The 16,570-nt window shown below is 36.9% G+C and overlaps 1 protein-coding gene and 1 non-coding gene across 3 annotated transcripts in view; both read left to right on the forward strand.

The window, feature by feature from the left end:
- Positions 1 to 16,570, forward strand: part of Zpbp (zona pellucida binding protein) — a 142,728-nt gene that overhangs the window by 23,388 nt on the left and 102,770 nt on the right. For both annotated transcript variants that reach the window (XM_031338565.1, XM_031338566.1), the window contains exon 3: positions 7,472 to 7,597. In XM_031338565.1, the coding sequence (XP_031194425.1) occupies positions 7,472 to 7,597 (126 nt within the window). The remainder of the gene's footprint in view (positions 1 to 7,471; positions 7,598 to 16,570) is intronic.
- LOC116071735 lies at positions 5,474 to 5,602 on the forward strand. Its single transcript, XR_004111111.1, has one exon. It is a non-coding gene; the product is annotated as a small nucleolar RNA SNORA24 (small nucleolar RNA).

Genomic DNA, 16,570 nt, shown 5'->3' on the forward strand with positions numbered 1-16,570 from the left:
GATACAAATATAAATGAAAGAAAGGGTGGGACAAGAAAAGGAAGTAGGAAAGAGTGAAGGTTGAACAAAATGAAAGAAAGCTAGTTTAAATAAAGTTTAAGCCAAAAAGGAAAGAATTTGAAGAACAGAATCAGAGACAACAAAATATCTGATTCAAAATAAAGTAAAATACCTGAGCAACATTAGTTATTTAAAGAATAAATATAATTCAAAGGTCTTTAAAGATTTAGAAAAGTTGGGGGGGAAAGGTGATTTGGAGAAGTTTCCCATGCTCTCTAATATTGGCTTGCCAGGTGTTGGGAGGTAGTGAATCCTTGCTGGAGTCTGATTCATCCCCGCTCTTTAGGTTGGACCTGGATGTGGGTAAGAGTTGGACCAGCTTGTCAGGGTTAGTTGTAAACTTAAGGTTACAGGCATTGTAGAAGCATCTGTGTATACTCAGAGCTTCTCTTGGCTCTTGACTTTGGTGATCAGTGGTTGGGAAGGTTCCTCCTTGCTCCAGAAGGTCCCTGGCTTGTGTCCCTAGGAACAGCCCACCTCCAAGCTTTCTGCCATCTCCCAAAGCACTTTGGAAAGAGTACTGACATCTGCACCAGAGAGGAAAAGCTGCAGGAGGCAGCGCTCTGCCTGCTGGTCTGAGCTTTGGATTCTCACTGTTGATTTTCTTATATTAATATTTTGTTCAGGCAGCATGTGTATAGTAGAGGATTGCAAATTCGATCATCAATAGGAGGAGAGGACCTCAGCCCTGTGAAGGTTCTGTGCCCCAGGGTAGGGGAATGCCAGGGCCAGAAAGTGGGAGAGGGCGGGGTGGCAGGCATGGGGAAGTGGGAGGCAACAGGGGTTTGTTTTTGTTGTTTTTGTTTGTTTCTTTGTTTTTTGGAGGGGAAACTGGGAATGGAGAAATTTACATGTAAATAAAGAAAATATCTAAAAAAAAATATTTCTAGGTTGGTAAAAGTTTTTGATTAATTCCAAGAGTTCTAGAAATTGTTATTTTCATCAGTTTTGTAAATGAGATGATTTTTATTGTTCATTGTTATGCTACTTTCATTGATTTCACCTGCTGCATATTTTACACTTGGATTATACATTTTTTATGTAACTGATCTGCTTTTTATTGCCTCATCATTTTGGAAAATATTAAATTTATTCTTAAAATTAACATTTGAATTCTACAGGTAATGGCTATATAAAAGGTTGATTATTTTTAATATATTTTCGATTGGTATTAAAGTTTAAATATCTTGGCTTCACATTATCTGGCTGCCTTGTGTTTTATGGTAATTCCTTGAGTTCCTGGTGTTGTGAAGTCTTTCGGTGTCTGTTTCTTGACATTATTATTATTATTATTATTATTATTGTTATTATTGTTATTATTGTTATTATTATTATTATTATTATTATTTGTTCTGTCTGTGATCCTCATTAATGTGTTCACTTTTTATTTATTATTTTGAACTGAGTTCAGTTTTTAGTCACTCAGACATTAATCTTATTGGGAATTTATTTACATTTTTATTGGGCCTTAGTTCATTACATTTTATGGTGTATGAGATAAAGGCCATTTTATATGTCTATCTCCATACTTCCTCAAAGAGTTTGGATCTATTTCATCTAGAGGTAGAGGTTCCAAATCAGAGGACCCAATTGTTTTTGTCACTCATACATAAGTCAGAACTCAGGTAGCTGAGTCTAGTGCAACCATCTGCCCACATCCTAACAGTATAGAATATTACTCAGCATTTCCATGTCTCCTAAGCCAAAGCTTAAGTTGCTTTTATCCATGATTTTGCTTAATTGTATTTTTGAAGGAGTTACTTTTTTTTTTTTTTTTTTTTTTTTTTTTTTAACCAGTAAACCCAGGTTTATTGTAGACAGTTCAACTATTCACACCAGCCAAGCTGTAGATTCACTTTAGGTATTTACCATCAAGAAATGGGTAATCCAGGGTTATCCCGATATAAAGAAAAAATATTTGGTTGTTTTATGTGTATGTGTATTTTGTCTACATGTATGTGTGTGTACTACATTTATGCTAGTACCTACAGAGCAAAGAGGACATCGGATCCCCTGGAACTAGAGTTATAGATCTTGTGAGCCATGATATGAGTATTGGGAACTGAGCACAGATCCTCTGTCATAGCAGCAACAAGGTTAAAGGGCTCTTAACCTCAACAAGCCATCTCTCTAGCACTTAAAGTCTAGTTTTTTTTTACTTATTTTTCTATTTTTATTAGATATTTTCTCTATATACATGTTATATGATATCTCTTATTTTTCATTGGATATTTTCTTTATTTACATTTCAAATGTTATCCCCTTTCCAGGTATTCCCCCTCCCAGAAATCCCCTATCCCATTCTCCCTCCCTTTGTTTCTATGAGGGTGTTCCTCCACTTACCCACCCAGTCCCACCTTCCCGCCCCTGGTTCCCCTAAACTGGGGCATCTATTGAGCCTTCATAAGGACCAAGGATCTTTCCTCCCATTTATGCCTGCCAAGGCCATCCTCTGCTACATATGTAGCTGGAGCCATGTGTACGTCTTGGTTGATGGCTTGGTCCCTGGGAGCTCTGGGGGGTCTGGTTGGTTGATATTGTCTTACTTCCTATGGGGTTGCAAACCTCTTCAACTGAAGGAGTTACTTTTTATTTGTATTGTTTATTCTAGTTGATTATCTTTGGTTTTTCAAGTGACTTCTTAAAATTAAATCTGTTATCTTAGGCTGTATAGAATTAACAGAAATTATTATTTAAAGAATTAATATTTTATGTGTACTTTTACCACTAAGGATTTTTTGATAATTCAAAGATAAAATATTGTTTTGAATTTTAATTAAATAAGGATTAGACTTTAGGCCATCAGGATATCTGGAATTTACTTTTGTATATAACATAAGGTATAAATTTAATTTCACCTTTGTCTATATATTAAGTTAACTTTTTGATCATAATTAGATGTCTTTTTGTTTCTAGCATCTAAAGATACCATTTCCATCCTTATGCTGTTTTCTCTAGACTCATTGATCTGTTCAAACACTACATTATTATGTTTTAATTAGTATAACTTTTTTATAATTTTAATTTCTGTTGAAAATAGATTTTTGTCTGATAATAGTTTTTTCTCCTTATAGGTCCTCCCATATCTTCCCCAAGTCCCAGCAAATCCACACTCCGTATCTCATTAGAAAACAGACAGTTAAAACCAAACCAAGTCAACCCAAAAGTAGGAAAACTAAACATAATAGAACAAAGCAAACAGAGAAAAATGGACAAAGGGGATGGGAACACATACAGTTGCATATATATATATATATACACACATATATATATATATATACATATATATAATCTATGTCCATGTGCACAGAGAGATTCCACAAAAACACAACCATAATATATAAGAAAAGGTGTTTGAGGTTAAAAACAGAACAAAACAACAACAACAACAAAATACCCAGACAAAGAATTATGAGACAAAAGACCTCCAAAGATACCATTGAGAATGTTTTTTTGTAGGCCATCTACTGCTAGGCATGGGGCCTGCCCTTAAGTGTGGCTTGCATACCTAGTGAGACTCCATTGGAGAAAACTAATTTTCATGTGTAAGCAGTTGTTATCTGGACATTGCTTCTAAGTTAGAAGTGGGGGCTTATTTCTGCTCAGCACTGGAACCCCATCTGGCTTAAACATATGCAGGCCCTGTTCACAGATGCTGACAGTCTCTGTGAGTTCATACGTGTATGTGCATCAGACTTGCTGTGTTTAGGCTGCCTTGTTTTGTTGGTGTCTTTTATCCCCATTGGCTCTAACAATATTTCTGCCTCCTCTTCTGCAAGGTTCACTGAGCCCTGAGAAGAGGAATTTGATTGAGACATCCCATTTAGGATTAAATATTCCAAGGTCTGTCACTCTTTGCATATTGTCTAGTGGTCAGTCTCTGTATTTGTTCCTGTGTATTGAAGTAGGAAGCATCTCAGGAGATGGCTGAGCAAGAATGATCTATGAGTATAACAGAATGCTGTTAGGAGTAATTTTATTGCTATGTTCCTTTAGCAGAACAATAATATTTGGTTATCCCCTAGGTCCATAGCCCATTTATTCTCAAGTTCTTGGCTACCTGAGCAATGTCAGGCAGGGTTTTCATCTCATGGAGTGGGTCTTAAATCTAATCAGATAGTGATTGGTTATTCTTGACAACTTTTGTGCCACTACAGCACTATTGTTTAATACAGATGGATCACCATTGTAGATTGCAGGGGTTCCAGATGGGTTACTGGTTAGCTTTTTCCTTGGAAGAGTGTAGAGTACCTTTGAGTACCATGAACATTGGTTGGTGAAGGCTATAGGTAGGCACCAGTTCCACTTCATGTTCATGAGTTATGTAGGTGTTACCTTCATCAATAGGGTCATGCCATCAGTTTGTGGAGAGCAACTAATAACCTTGGAAATAGAGCCTGGATTGTTCAGAGATTTCCTTGGGACCTCTTTGGCCAACAACTCAATTAGTTGTAACCTATTCCTGCACTGGAGATTTGATTTGGTGGTGAGAGATATTTAGTTTGGGCTTTGTCTTTCCCTGTTATTTAGTGATTCCATTTGGGCTTCCTTCACATATCTATTTATTTTGAGAAGCTTCTACTCTAGAAGATTTCCATGTGAACTTAGTTCTAGCTGTTCTTCCTTATAGTCCTTCCATTACCCCCTCTTCCCTTCTCTCTGATTCTTCCTCCCATTCTACTCCCCTCATATCTACCTATGACTGCACATTATAATTCCCCTTTCTAGAGAAATTCCTCCCATTAGTTCCTTACTGAATACTTAACCTCTGTGGACACACACACACACACACACACACACTCACACACACTGAAGTCTGCTCATCAAAGACTTAAAAACTAACATCCACATGTAAGAGAGTACATACCTTATTTGTCTTTTTAGGTCTGAGTTACTTTCACTCAGGATGATTTTTTTTCCTAGTTCCATCTGTTTACCTGGGAATTTCATGATTTCAGTTTTTTTATTTTATTGTTATTGTTGTTCTCAAAAGCTGAGTAACCTTTTATTGTGTTAATGTACCATGTTTTCTTGATCCATTCATCCACTGATGGACATGTAAGGTGTTTCCAGTTTCTGGGTACTATAAATAAATCAGCAATGAACATGGATGAGCAAGTGTCTCTGTGGTAGGATATCGAGTCTTTTGAGTGTATGCTCAGGAGTGGTATAAGCTGGACGTTGGTGTAGATCTGTTCCCAGCTTCTTGTATCTCTACTTTTCATTATTACTTTCTTTACTTTCTTTTAATAGAATTGCTTTAAATATGTATAAATACATTGTAAAAATCAGTATTTAAAAGATTCTTAAAACAAACACTCTGGGATGTTGCTTGCATCATCCCAGATTATATTCTAAGTGTTGATTATATTCTAAGTATAGTAATAGAATTTATTTAAATGTTATAATTGTACTCCATTTACCTTTGGGACCTGTCAGCTGTGGCATACTCCCTTTTGTAGCCATAGAAGAGCTTTTTATTTATTGGAAAAGCTGTTAACCTTTATATAGTATCAGAGTCTGACTTGCACAAGTAACATTCTTCACTGTTCAACTTTCTGTATATGAAGGACCACAGAATCACATTATCCATATTTCCATTATAGACAACTGTTCCACAAGGGCCCTAGTCTTATTGCCAATAGGCCATGACACAAAAATAAAGTTTTATTTCCCAAGGGATAGTTTGTATTTGAGTATAGTTATAGAGAAATGGAAGTCCTTAGAGCCTTTACTTCAAATGACACATATGATCACATTGGGAAGTGCTGATCAGTTATTGATAACTCTGAAGCTGTGTGTGGGTGTTGTGTGACAGTTTAAACTGATGAATAAATAAGAAATGTGGATATCTTTATTTCCTGTGAATCTCTCTGAAATAAATAAATGTTGAATATATTTTTATGAGAATTGTCAGTTTATTGGTTGTACTTTCCTAAACTGTTACTAAAATGTCCAGAAAAATTTAAACTCTGCATTTCCATGATTATAATAGTATGTTCTAATTACTTTTTTTTTCTGGAGGCAGATGATGTTCTTCCTAGAGGTCTTGTTTCATTAGTAGCTAACATCTGTTCACTTTGAAAATGTTCTGCATTTTGATTGTTGATGTCATTGAATATTATTTGTCCTGGTCTGTTGATAGTGCTGAGAAGCTCTTTAACTCAATTGAAGTTGCTGGGATTAAAATCACAAGAATTAGTGGGAAGATTACAGGCAAGTCACAGTAATGGCATTAGGTCTATCAGAGCCAGAGCAGGAGAGACTTATACTCACTTTCCAAAGATCAAGAGACACTAGGTTGATACAAGAATAAAATCGGTGATAATAAAAAGGGGTCATCCTGAGGACTGCTGTGGTCTGAGAATGATATAGGATATGGAGAAGTGAGATACATGTAATTGATAGATTAGATGTCAGCCACAAGTTATGGCAAGGTGCAAAGATGTGTGAACACTTCTTATAGAAGATGGAAAGAGGTATAACCTGAGAAACAAAGAACAGAAATAAGAGGAAAGCAGGATTAGAATGTTGAATGGAATCAGAAGCTGCCTGTGGAACATTTAAAGGGTAGTTTTTTTTTTTTTGGCAAATAACTTCATGAGGAAATAATGAAAGAAAGGTATTATAAATAGAGAGAATCAAATAAAACTTGTAATTTACTCTGTGTAATTTTATAGTTTTGTATAAAATTGGATAGCTGAAACACTTCTAAACTGGATTTTATTAAATTATTTATTAGACTAATAGTTATTAAATTCAGGCTGGTGAGATGGCTCAGCTGGTAAGAGCACTGACTGCTCTTTCAAAGGTCATGAGTTCAAATCCTAGCAACCACATGGTGGCTCACAACCATCTGTAATGAGATCTGATGCCCTCTTCTGGTGCATCTGAAGACAGCTACAGTATACTTATAATAAATAAATAATAAATAAATCTTAAAAAAATAGTTATTAAATTCAACCTTAGTACAGTTCATAATGCATTTTCATGATCTCTCCCTTACCAAAATGTAAAAGAAAGGAGATTCATCTAAATGTATATATGCCCTATGTTCATGTCTGATATTTTTAGAACACATATGAAGTGTAGATACTGAATTAACTTATTACTGTCACTGTAGTTATACTTTGAGTTTACATGAGCTCTGAATAAAAAACATCAATATATTACATTCATGTTAATTATATACACTCATAATCTCACATGTGGATGACTATATATACATACACAGTCAAATAAAACACACTGGGTGCTTTTTAATGAAATTATATGGAGACAGTAAAATTAAGTTAGCAAGTAATAGGAGCCAAAGAAGTGTCAGAGAATGTAACACAAACTGCAAAATGTAAGATATTATTCAACAAAGAACATAAAATATTATTGGAATGTTTTAATATTGTATTTTCAGTGAGCGTGTATGTTATGCTTCATCAAAAGAGTCCACATGTGCTATGTGTAACCCAACAGCTGAGAAATACTGAGCTGGTAGACCCATCATTCCAATGGCATGGGCCAAAAGGAAAACTTGTTTCAGGTAGGATTTTATTTTAGTTATTATAATTAAGTAGATATATCTCAGAGATACTCACACTTAAAAATATTTGTATCTAATACATTTATCATGTATTCAAATATTTTCTATGTAATCTTCTAGAGCTTGACATAGCAATGTTTATAGTATGAACATTTCTTTGTTTTCTTTATTAAGGATAAAGACAGTAAAAATTTCAGCTATTTATAGAACACTAGAAGCATTTCTATTCCAAAAGTTATCAGTTTAGGTGAAAATCAGTTTGTTTCTGATTATTATTCTTTTATATATGTACCTATTTTATTTTGACTGTATCATCTTTGCTGTAAATTTTGAATTTGATTTTGCTAATGACTGATTATTTATTTTAAAACTTATAGCTTAGCTGGTTTTTAAAGTTTTTTTTTTCCCAATGAAAACTAGTATTTGTACTAAAGGTCTGTTCAGTGTAGGACACAGTCATTTTTGCATATCCTCAATGGAACTTTATCACCTTCACTTTTGTTTCTTTTATAAAACATTATTGGTATTTTGAGACAGTGCTGAGGATTAAAGGCTCCAGTCTTGCTGGTTATTTGGACAGAAGGAAGTGCGTTTATGCAAAGACGATGAAGATCTGATGTAATCTATACCTCACTTCAAAAACAGGGACAGTTGTGCTTGTGTTCATATCTACAGAGGGTGCAACAAAACATTCAAGTATTGAATTTTCCTGTTAATGGTTTTGTACTTTTGATTTGGAAATTGAAATTTGTAGTACAGGGTCCCCAATGAAGGAGCTATAGAAAAGACCTAAGGAGCTGAAGGGTTTGCAGCCCCTTAGCATGAACAACAATATGAACTACCTAGTACCCTCAGAGCTCCCAGGGACTAAAACTCCAACCAAAGAGTACACATGGGGGGACTCAAGGCTCCAGCAGCATATATATAGCAGAGGATGATCAAGTTGGTCATCAGTGGGAGGAGAGGCCTTTGGCCCTGTGAAGGTTCTATGCCCCAGTTTAGGGGAATGCCAGGGTCAGGAAGTGGGAGAGGGTGGGGTGGTGAGCAGGGGGAGGGGGTAGGGAACAGGGGATTGTTTTAGTTTTTGTTCTTTATTTTATTTTATTTTTTTTCTTATTTTATTTTTATTTTTTCTTTTGGAGGGGAACCTGGGAAAGGAGATATTGTAAATAAAGAAAACATCTAATAAAAAAGAAAAAGAAGTTAATTTATTTCAGAGAATTTGGTAAGGTATTATTTTTTTTAGAGCTTGAATCTCTCCTGGACCAAGCATGAGAACCTGAAATTATTTTTCTATCCTGCAATTAAAAATGAGGTGTGGAATTCATCTATAACTTCAGCCCTGGGTAGATGTAGGGCCAGGTTGATCCAGAGTTAACTGTCTAGCCAACCTAGGCAAAATGATAAGCTCTAGGTTCAGTAGAAAACCTTGTCTCACAATGTAAGGTGCGGGCTCACAAGCCTATGCTGTGCCATCAGGCTGAGTGAGGCGTTTGACACCAAGGCCAATGGACTGTCCTCACTTCTCAGGTTCCTTACAGTGGAAAAAAGATCTGTTTCCTGCAGGTTGTCCGGTGACCTCCACATTTATGTAATGAACTGTGCTTGCAAATGAGGGAAAATATTTGAACAAAGAATAATAAATGTAAAAAATAGAGAATAAGGTGGATAGGTCTCAAGGTCACCGTCAAGGTCACCATCAAGGTCATTGTCAAGGTCATTGTCTTCAGTTGTGAAACCACTGAGCCTGTGGCTAGTTCTCCAGCCATTCACATTTACCAGACAGGCCTGGTTAAACTCAGGAAGTCACAAAACAAAAGGCTTGAATGTAGAAAAAGGTCTTTTTGGGGGAGACTTAGTGGAGGTGGGAGAGAGTTAAGAGATGATGGAGGTGAAAGAGGTAACCAGAAGATATCATGTACATGTAGGAAACCACCAAAATCCCGATTTAACAAAAAAGACAAAATGAGGTGCAAAGCACCAGAGCAGGATGCCAGGATCGACCTGTGGCCTTCACAAGCTTATGCATCCACACATGCACATATGCAAAGAAAATATCCAAAGAACTCAAGAAGTTAGACTCCAGAGAGCCAAACGACTCTATTTTTTCCATGTGTAAGAGGAGAGAGAGAGAGAGAGAGAGAGAGACAGAGAGAGAGATAGAGAGGGCAGAGAGAGAAAGAGAGAGTGAGAGAGAGAAAGAGAGAGAGAGAGAGAGAGAGAGAGAGAGAGAGAGAGAGAGAGGAGAGAAGAAGGTGGCAGTAGAAAGAGAAGAGGGGAAAAGAGAGAAAGGCATTCCCCTTGCATATATATAGATAATGACATAATGCAGGTTAAGGTGGGAGGTGAGCCAAGTGGATTCTGAGAGTATGGTGGCTGTTATTTTAGCAACAGGTCTGTGGGTCACACTGTCACCTGTGATATCATAGGTTTGGGAGGTCCTAATGCCAACATACCACCCTTCTTGTTACTATAAAGAGAAGGAAAGAAAAATGGAGGGGGAAGCCTACTTGGCAAATGTTCATATCAGGTTCCTCAGTTGACAGTGGCTCTTCTGTGGGAATGTAGAAACAAGATTGTTGAGGCAAGGAACAAATAATAATACCAGGAAGATGACTAGGAGAGTCTTTAAAAAGGGGAGTATCCAATTCCATATAGGATTTTAAAAAATCCCAGAACTAGAGGTCTCATGGTCTCTGAAATTTTTTATGTATGACTGTAGCTCCTGGATTTTATTTTTTACTATCCCAGATTGGTTGAAGTATAAATAGCATTCTTCTTGGAGGAACAGGCAAAGACCACCTTTTTTAGCTCTTAGGACACCTAGTTCCTGTCAGTTCTTTAGCACCACAGCTGCCAAAGAATTGATCTGTTTTTGGATAGTAAGCACAGTTTCAGACATTTCTTGAAGATCGCTTTTAAATGACTCTATTAAAAAAAATGGGGAAAAGAGCTAAACAGAATTCTTAACTGAGGAAGCTCGAATGGACGAGAAGCACCTAAAGAAATGTTCAACATCCTTAGTCATCAGGGAAATGCAAATCAAAACAACCCTGAGATTCCACCTCACTCCAGGCAGAATGGCTAAGATCAAAAACTCAGGTGACAGCAGATGCTGGCGAGGATGTGGAGAAAGAGGAACACTCCTCCATTGCTGGTGGAATTGCAAGCTGGTACAACCACTCTGGAAATCATTCTGGTGGTTCCTCAGAAAATTGGACATAGAACTACCTGAGGACCCAGCTATACCACTCCTGGGCTCGGCTCCAATATGTAATAAGGACACATGCTCCACTATGTTCATAGCAGCCATACTTATAATAGCCAGAAGCTGGAAAGAAGCCAGATGTCCCTCAACAGAGGAACAGATACAGAAAATGTGGTACATTTACTCAATGGAATACTATTCAGCTATTAAAAACAATAACTTCATGAAATTTTCAGGCAAATGGATGGTTCTAGAAAATATCATCCTGAGTGAGGTAACTCAGTTACAAAAGAACACACATGGTGTGTACTCACTGATAATTGGGTATTAGGCAAAGAACATGGAATACCCATGATAGAACTCATGGACCTCATGAAGCTAAAAATTAAGGAAGACCAAAGAGTGGATGCTTCAGTCCTACTTAGAAGAGTGAACAAAATTATCAAGGTAAGTAGCGGGTGGAGGAACTTGAGAGGAAGAGAAGAGGGAGAGGGGAAAAAGAGGAGAAGAATCAGGTATGGGAGGAGATGGAGGAGATGTACAGAAGGTCAGGAAATTGAACAGAGATGTGGAGCAATGGGGGATGGGGAACTGGGAGTAGCAACCAAAAAGTTCCATATGCCTAGAAAGCAAGAGGCTCCCAGGACCCCTCGGGGAGGACATTAGCTGAAATACTACACATAGGGGAGGGAGAATCTGTCAAGACCATATCCAGAGGTTAGGCATGACCCGCTGGTTGAAGGATGGAGCCACCCACCCTAACCCAGAATTGTTCCTGTCTAAAAGAAATACAGGAGCAAAGAGTGGTGCAGAGACTGAAGGAAAGGCCATCCAGAGATTTCCCCACCTGAGGATCTATCCCATATGCAGATATCAAATCCATACACTATTGCTGATGCCAAGATGTGCTTGCTGACAGGAGCCTAATATAGCTGTCTCCTGAGAGACTTTGCCAGGTCCTGATCAATACAGATGTGGAGGCTCACAGCCAACCATTGGACTGAGCACAGAGACCCTGATGGAGGAATTAGGGGAAGGACTGAAGAAGCTGAAGGGGCCTTACCTGGCATCAGTGGGAGGCGAGGCCTTGGTCTTGTGAAGGCTTGATGCCCCAGTGTAGAGGAAAGTTAGGATGGTGAGGTGGGAGTGGGTGGGTGGGTGGGGGAGCACCCTCATAGAAGCAGGGTAAGGGGGGATGGGATAGGGAGTTTGCAGAGGGGAAAGCAGGTAAAGGGTATAACATTTGAAATGTAAATAAAAAAATTAAAAAGTCATTTTACTTCACTTAATTTTTTTTTATGATGGAATGTCTCACCAAGAAATATTTGCTCACTTTGAAGCACAGTAAGACTAACATTCTTGATTAATCTGTACAGTAAAGATACACTATTATGAAGATGCTGGGACCTTGAAGTAAAAACTCTTTATCACCTTGCCTCAAGTCCCTCGAGTAAACACTCTCTTGAAATTTGTTTTATTCTTTTGCATTTCTTTATGGATTTGCCATATACATGCTCATATATATATGCATATAATATATATTCTGAAGCTTTACATTTTATCTTTGCTACTGTGAAATTTTTTTCACATTTTCTTTTTCTTCCAGCTTTATGCAGACATAATTTATTAAAAAAGTTGCATATGTTTAAGGTGTAAAACTTGGCATTTATATAGGTATACAGTGACCACAAATTATTACTTAGTTATTTCATATGATTACTTCTTTTTCCTAGTGAAAACACTTAAAATCTACTTTTACTAAATTTCAGAGAAAAAAGAGACAAAAATAACAAAAACAAAACAAAAAAGGTACACACACAAAAGAAAAAACCCATGGATTCTGTTTTGTGTTGGCCAGCTACTCCTGAGCATGGAGTTTACTGTGGAGGGCGATTGATATGCCCAGTAATACTTCATTGGAGAAAACCATTTTTGCCTCTACTTACAGGTATCAATTGGAAATAGCTTCTTGGTAAGGGATGGAAATTTGTGCCCACTTCCCTTTTTCCATGCTGGAAGCTTGGCTGGTTCAAACTTGGGAAGGTCTTGTGCAGGCTGTCTCAGTCTCTGACTTAATATGTGTATCTGCCTTGCTGTATCCAGAAGACACTCTTTCCTTGGAGTCATCTACCACCTCTGGCTCCTAACAGTAGTTTAACATTCTCTTCCACATTGGCCCCTGAGCTTAAGTGTGAAGGGTTTGATATAGACATCCCATTCAAGGCTGGGTGTTCCAAAGTCTCTCACTGTCAGCACATTGTCCAATTGCAGGTCTCTGTGTTATTTACCATCTACTGCAAGAAGGATCTTTTTTGAAGAGGTTTGATCCATTCACTGATCTATGAGTATAGCAATCTGTCCTTAGGAGTATTTTTATTGCTATGATCATTTAGGAGAATAATAGTAGTAAGTTTCTATTTTATATTTTCTTGTCCATATCTAAGCTAAGTCATAAGTATAAACATATTTTAAAAATAATAAACTAAATTGCAGTGAAATTTTATTATAAAGTTTTAACAGCTCCAAGTCCTGGCCTATCAAAGATGTAATCAGATTCTAGGTATTAGGATAACATAGCTAGGAAAGAAGACAGACCAATTAAAATGAAATGATTAATTAATGAGTATTGTGTGATTTCTTGAATTTTTTTGATTTCTTGTATTTAACCCTGTATTTTCTGTGCCAAACACATAGCTATTGGCTTTGTGAATTTCCATTTAGACTTTATCATGTAAGGTTCTGTGAATGATGACTGATAAGTGATATTATAGGATTGATATTTATATTGAGTATGAAATTCTCTGCTTATGTTTCAAAATGTGTTTCTTAAATCTTTTAAACATAAAAGTAGCCAGAAGATACTTCATTATAGATTGTGTGATGCTCAGTTTTTTGACTTTCATATTTAGTATTACACTAGTATGTTCTTGGAATTGAATGAAGATAGAGCATATTTATATACAGAAGTATATACATACATATGCAATGTGTATATACAGATACTACACATAAAATATATGTGTGTATACAAAGTATATATTTTGGTGTATGTATTTGTTTATCAGAAAATAATTCTTTTTTTCTTGTGTCATTTGATTTTTAATTTTTTTATTAGATATTTTCTTTATTTATATCTCAAATGTTCTCCACTTTCCTGGTTTCCTCTCTGAAAAACTTCTATTCCTTCCCCCCTCCCACTGCTCACCAACCTACCCTCTCCCGCTTCCTGGTCCTGGCATTCTCCTACACTGGGGAATAGAACCTTCACAGGACCAAGGGCCTCTCCTCCCATTGATGACCAACTAGGCCATCCTCTGCTACATATGCAGCTAGAGCCATGAGTCTTACCATGTGTACTCATTGGTTGATGATTTAGTCCCTGGGAGCTCTGAGGTTACTGGTTAGTTCATATTGTTGTTCCTACTATGGGGCTGCAAACCCCTTTAGCTCCTTGGGTCCTTTCTCTAACTCCTTCATTGCAGACCCTGCGCTCAGTCCAATGAATGGCTTTGAGCCTCCACTTCTGTATTAGTCAGGCACTGGCAGAGCCTCTTAGGAGACAGCTCTATCAGGCTCCTCTCAGCCAGCACTTGCTGGCATCCACAATAGTGTCTAGGTTTGGTGATTGTATATAGGAAGGATCCCCAAGTGAAGCAGTCTCTAGATTGTCCTTCCTTCACTCTCTGTTCCACACTTCGTCTCTGCAACTCCTTCCATGAGTATTTTGTTCCCCCTTCTAAGGATCAAAGTATCCACACTTTGGTCTTCCTTCTTCTTGAGTTTCTTGTGGTTTGTGGATTGTATCTTAGGTATATTGAGCTTCTGAGCTAATATCTACTTACCAGTGAGTGCATACCATGTGTGTTCTTTTGTGATTGGGTTATTCACTCAGGATGATATCCTCCAGGTCCATCCATTTCCCTAAGAATTTCATAAATTCATTGTTTTTAATAGCTGAGTAGCACTCCATTGTATCACATTATTTTGTAAATGTATCACATTATTTTGGTATCCATTCCTCTGTTGAGGGACATCTGAGTTCCTTCCAGCTTTTGGCTATTATAAATAAGGTTGCTATAAACATAGTGGAGCATGTATCCTTATTACATGTTGGAGCATCTTCTGGGTATATGCCCAGGAGTGGTATAGCTGGGTCCTCTAGTAGTACAATGCCCAATTTTCTGAGGAACCGCCAAACTGATTTCCAGAGTGGTTGTACCAGCTTGCAATCCCACCAGCAATAAAAAGTTTTCCCCTTTCTCCACAACCTTGCCAGCATCTGCTGTCACCTCAGTTTTTGATCCTAGCCATTCTGACTGGTGTGAGGTAGAATCTCAGGGTTGTTTTGATTTGCATAATAACACCCTGATGACTAAGGATGCTGAACATTTCTTTAGGTGCTTCTCAGCCATTTGGTATTCTTTGCTTAGTTCTGTAACCCATTTTTTTTAATAGGGTTATTTGGTTCTCTGGAGTCTAACCCTTGAGTTCTTTGTATATATTAGATATTAGCCATCTATCAGATATAGGATTGGTAAAGATCTTTTCCCAATCTGTTGGTTGCCATTTTGTCGTATTGACAGTGTCCTTTGCCTTACAGGAGCTTTGCAACTTTGTGAGGTCCCATTTGTCAATTCTTGATCTTAGAGCATAAGCTATTGGTGTTCTGTTTAGGAAAATTTCCCCTGTGCCCATGTGCTTGAGGCTCTTCCTCACTTTCTTTTCTATTACTTTCAGTGTATCTGGTTTTATTCTTATATTTTAATGTTGAGTTATGTTTTCAATTAAGTTTATATTTTTTCACATGAATTGGTATGCCTAGAAGGAAGAATATAACATAATTATATAACTCATTATTATCCAGGATTTTCTATACAGAATAAGATATAAAACAAAAGTTGGTTACTAAATATCTGTTGTAATATAAGTTCTTACATTTTATTACATTATCTATGTCAAATATAGTATATTTATACATATATTTGTTCATACATTTATTGATACTTTTGATACTTTCATTTTGAATTATTACTAAAGAATACATAAATTCATTATTGCTGTGCTAACTTATATTTCTATTAAAATTTTATTATACTTGTTTTTCTGAAATATATAATCACTTAAATTAATATTTTTATAAAATAGCATGTTAAGATAAATATGTAATCTTATTTCAGAAGATATTCATGAACAAGTAGGCATTGAACCAAATATATTCTAAATTTATATTACATTTTTACCTTTATCCAGGATGTAGAAATAAGAGATGTTAAGGCATATTTCCCTATATAATGTCTTTGAGGGTGGGTATATCTGTTTATTTATTTCTCTCAAAATATGCAGCAGGGCTTTGCATATAAGAAAAAATGTCATTGCTAAGAGCATTCTGGTGTTTTTGTTTCAGTTTGAAGAACTGTTTTTAAAAGTATATAAGTATTAAATCGCTTACTTAAAATGGAAAAATAATATCAGTCATTTTCTGAGATAATGCTTTCAATTATAATGAATAGAGTATTCAATTCTTTTTTTGTTTGTTTGTTTGTTTTCCGAGACAGGGTTTCTCTGTGTAGCCCTGGCTGTCCTGGAACTCACTTTGTAGACCAGGCTAGCCTCAAACTCAGAAATCTGCCTGCCTCTGCCTCCCAAGTGCTGGGATTAAAGGCATGCACCACCACCGCCTGGCTCGGAGGAACTACACACCCTCGAGGTGACCGGCCAGGAGACGGTCGCCCAGATCAAAGCTCATGTGGCCTCACTGGAAGGCA

This window comes from Mastomys coucha, unplaced genomic scaffold, assembly GCF_008632895.1.
Source record: "Mastomys coucha isolate ucsf_1 unplaced genomic scaffold, UCSF_Mcou_1 pScaffold22, whole genome shotgun sequence".
Classification (NCBI taxonomy): Eukaryota; Metazoa; Chordata; class Mammalia; order Rodentia; family Muridae; genus Mastomys; species Mastomys coucha.